The sequence below is a fragment of the Notechis scutatus genome, chromosome Z, assembly GCF_049901735.1.
Source record: "Notechis scutatus isolate UNSWTSFEM ecotype Mainland chromosome Z, rNotScu1.2, whole genome shotgun sequence".
NCBI classification, from domain to species: domain Eukaryota; kingdom Metazoa; phylum Chordata; class Lepidosauria; order Squamata; family Elapidae; genus Notechis; species Notechis scutatus.
Genome location: NC_142025.1, coordinates 121001554 through 121005831, shown reverse-complemented (window position 1 = coordinate 121005831; position 4278 = coordinate 121001554). Strand labels below are relative to the sequence as shown.

General features: G+C 50.1%; 1 protein-coding gene across 1 annotated transcript in view; it reads right to left on the bottom strand.

Moving 5' to 3' along the window:
- Positions 1-728: 728 nt before the first annotated feature.
- Positions 729-4278, bottom strand: part of LOC148129201 (uncharacterized) — an 80151-nt gene continuing 76601 nt past the window's right edge. The window contains exons 4-5 of the mRNA XM_087947406.1: positions 1387-1549; positions 729-808 (exon numbers count right to left, since the gene is read on the bottom strand). Of these exons, the coding sequence (XP_087803532.1) occupies positions 729-808; positions 1387-1549 (243 nt within the window). The remainder of the gene's footprint in view (positions 809-1386; positions 1550-4278) is intronic.

Here is a 4278-nt window from a genome sequence, read left to right as displayed (position 1 = left end):
AGCAGAAAGGGAGTGTGGGAAAGAAGTACATTCCTTAAATGTTTCAGATAATTGCTAGGCGGTCGAAGCTGTTGGCGCGCAAGATTATTACTGGAGAGCATGATTGATGACTCTTGGCTATGGATGTGTCCCATTGGAGAATATACATCCAGGGGAGTTGGGAGGAAGACCAGGCTCAAGGATGAAATGAATGATGGATTTTAGTATTGGTTGCACCCAGCTAACACCAACATGGCCACTCCTAATAAATCAATTTTTTTACTCCGAGAGATGCGGCTAGAGACTTGTGATTTGAATGGGGGTGGATTTGTTGGAGCCCTAACATTAGTTTTCCCCTCCACTGATCATCAGCTTTTTTTTTACTACCGGTTTGGCCGAACCGGTCCGAATTGGTAAGCATACCACCCCTGTCGGCAGCTAACCGGTTGGAATTTCGAACAGTCCCCAAGCCACCTGTCGTACTTTGCCTGTGTTTCACTTTTAACCAAGTCTGGATGAACAAACACTCCACATAAGCGCAGTGAGGAACAACAAAACAACTGGCGAGCACAGCCTTCCAACTTGGCAGGAACACACACACTTTTTTTGTACGCTGCACCACCGCTGCATGCCGCAAAGACAGAGAACACCACAAAAAAAATGCACATCGTGTACTTGCAATCGTATGCCGGACCAGCCATTTGCGAAAGACAGTAAACACAAGCGCAGGGTTGTGCAAAAACCTTGGCTCATGCTTTCGCTCCCCGGGAAGGAGCGACACAGCCACTTCCCAGCACCACAACATGAAATACACAGCGGAACTCCGAGGCTGTCGAATTAGACGTGGACAATGCTGGCTTTGAAAAACAGGGGCCGCATTCCGACGAGGACAGGAAGTTTAACGGACAGGCCAGGGTTAAAAGGTTGAGCATTGCCTTCATAACTCGACAGAATCGGAGTTAAATGTGGCCCTCTCAGAACGCCACACCGATTTTGCATATTTTTTCAACACACTGAACAACAAGCCAAGAACAACTGGCGCGAAGCCATGTTGTGTGGCGAGAAAAGCACAACGAAGCCCCGGCTGCGCGACAAAAAGAAGGACATGCGCCACAAATGGGCCTCCTGCCCCCCCACAAGGGACAGCGGCCCACGCCGGCCTCCGTGTGACGGGGATTCCCCGCACACGCGGCGCGGCCGACCTCGCCCGGAACCGCATTAACGGCAGTGTGTGAACCCAGACACAAATCAACGGACATGCACAACGGCCATCATGCCAGCCCATGGACTCCCGAGGAAGACCACGGTGGGTGCAGGTGTGTGGAGGGGTGGGTGGGGCCAGGTGTGCCAGTGGCGGCAGAACGGTGGCCCCTCTCCTGGCCGGGCACCCGTGCCCCCTCTTCCTACCTTGATGGGGGAGATGTGGGAGTGAGACACGTAGCCGTGGACGCTCTCGATCTGGGATAGGTTCTTCTCCGCCACGTGGACCAGCTCGGGGGCCTTTGCCTGGTTGGGGAGGTGGGCGGGCTGTGCTCCAGCGGGGGCTGTCTTCATCTTGGTAGCGATATTTCTGAAAGGAAAGGAAAGACGTAGTAGAGACCAGTGGTCGCCAAGCGATGGGCCAGGGACCACCGGTGGTCCGCAAGGAAATTCTGGTGGTCCTCAGAGAAATGTGACCCCCTCCCCAAAGCAATTAATCCCGGCTGTGCAGGAACACAAGGCTGCGCCGCCCACGTGACCCGTGGGAACACAAGGCTTACATTGCGCACACCATGAAGTAGTGAGGGGAGGGGGAAAGGGTGGAGGGGGGATCTTGCCCCATTCCCCCCACGTGCCTGGCCTGGCCACCGGGCTGCTTCTTTCCGCTTCTTTCTTCTTCTGCTTTTGGCTGCACGCAAGGAAAGCAGCCAGAGTCTTTCTTTCTCTCCCCAAACTCCGCCAGAAATGAGTCTTTGGGACCCTGCAAGGCCTCCTGCTCCAAGAGGCTGCGCCGGCAAAGACTCATTTCTGGCAGAGTTTGGGGAGAGAAAGAAAGACTTCTGCTGCTTCTGCTGTTTTCCTTGCATGCAGCCAAAAGTCTCTTTCTTTCCCTGTGAGGACAGAGCTGGAGATGGGATCCTGTGGTCCCAAATAAAGAACGATTGATCGGTAGGAAAACGGGTGGGGATTTTCCTGCAGACTTTTTTTGGGGGGATTTTGGTCTGTGGGATTTGAAATGATGAGTTTGGTGGTCCCTGAGGTCCAAAAGGTAGGTGACCCCTGGTAGAGACCATCACCAAGGAATGACAGCCCCTCCCCGCCTCGCCCCCCTCACTGCCTGGCAAGGCCAGACGGTGGAGCAGGAGATACCAATTAAAAAAAGAGAATATCTGTCGCTCGGGGTTGAAGTGAGGGGTTCTCTGTGGGACTCTCTGAGTTGGGTGGTTTTTTCACAGATGTTTCGTGACCCATCAAGGTAACGTCATCAGTACTAGAAGGAAGGAGGGTTTGAGGAAAGGAGGAGAAGAGGAGGAGGAGGAGGAGGAGGAGGAGGAGGAGGAGGAGGAGGAGGAGGAGGAGGAGGAGGATTGTGGGGTCCTTAGTGCTCTTTGAACTTGAAGGTTTTCTTGCAGACATTATATGACCCAACTAGAAAACATCACCAGTAGTAGAAGGAAGGATTTAGGGAAAGGAAGAGGAGGAGGGGGGAGCAGTGGGGGGGAGGAGGAGGAGGAGGAGGAGGAGGAGGAGGACTATGGGATCCTTTTTGCTTGGTGCTTTTCTTGCTGACGTGTTATTACCCAAACTGCATAACATCATCAGGGCACTGATGATGTTACCTAGTTTGGAAATGAAATGTCTGCAAGAAAACACCTGCCTATCTTAGAGGGTTGGAAAAGTGGGGTAAACAGGCCGAATCCACCCTCCACATCTGGCTGACTCCCCCACACACACCCTTAACACCATCAAACAGCCATATCTGCCTATCTTAGAGGGCTGGGAAGGCGGGGTAAACAGGCCAAACCCGGTCTCAAACACCCAGCTGTGCAACCCAACCATAATACTAAGATAGTTTCCACCCCTAACCCCATCAAGCCACCACATCTGTCTGCACAAACCAAAGTCCACTGAAGATGTCTCTTGGAACGGGGGTGAAATGTTTGCAACTACACTGCCAAGGTCGGAGCTGAAACCAACAACATAACATCTGTCTACCTTAAGGGTTTGGAAAGAACTTGAGAGGTGGTCAAAAACAGGGTGAATCTAGTCACAACATCTGGCTGATTGTGCAATCAACTGTAACAATGGAGCATTCCTCCTTAATACCATCAACAGCCACATCTGTCTATCTTAGGGGTTTGGGAAGATGGGTTATACAGGCCGAATCCAGTCTCAACATCTGGCTGACTTTGTAATAATAGAGCTTTCCTCCTTAATACCATCAAACAACCACATCTGTCTATCTTACGTGTTTGGGAATGATTGGAAAGGTGGATAAACAGGCCAAATCCAGTTTGAACATCTGGCTTTGCCACCAACCATAATAATATAGTTTCCACCCTCAATGCCATCACCCAGCCACATCTGCCTATCTAAGGAGTTTGGGAAGGGCCGGAGAAGGGAACACAAATGTAATAAAATATAGCCTCAACATCTGGCTGACTTTGCAACCAACCGTAATAATATAGTTTCCACCCTTAATGCCATCACCCAGCCACATCTGCCTATCTTAGGGGTTTGGGAAGGACTCGAGAGGTGGATGAACATCTGGCTGACTGTGCAAACCCTCCAATAATAGAGCTTGCCTCTTCGATGCCATCCATCAAACAAATTCCAGATGTTTGGAAGGACAGGAAAGGTGGATTTAAGAAGACCAACTCCAGTCTCAACATCTGGCTGATTGCGCAATCAACCAACGATGCCTAAATACAGGCTTGAAAGAAAAGCGAAGTAGGGATTTAAGAAGGATTCAGGTGGGGGGGTGGACTGGATGACCTCCAAGATCCCTTCCAACTCTGATGATCTGTTATCTGTTCCTGGCAGCTTCAAGGAACAAGGCAGCGGAGTCTGAAGAACATGCTCCAACTGGGACTTCTAAAATGTGGATTGAGAGTTGGGATGGCATGTTTTTCTTTGGTATAAGGGAACTAAAACACAGGGGTATTTTAGAAGACATTATATTCGAGAGGCATTGTTTTTAAACTGGGAGAAGATAAAAAAGCAATATTATTTAAAAATTCCATTATGGATATCTACTATTGAAGCTTTTTCTTATCCAATAACATATAAAAAGGAACAGACAGTTAGATATGGTGACAT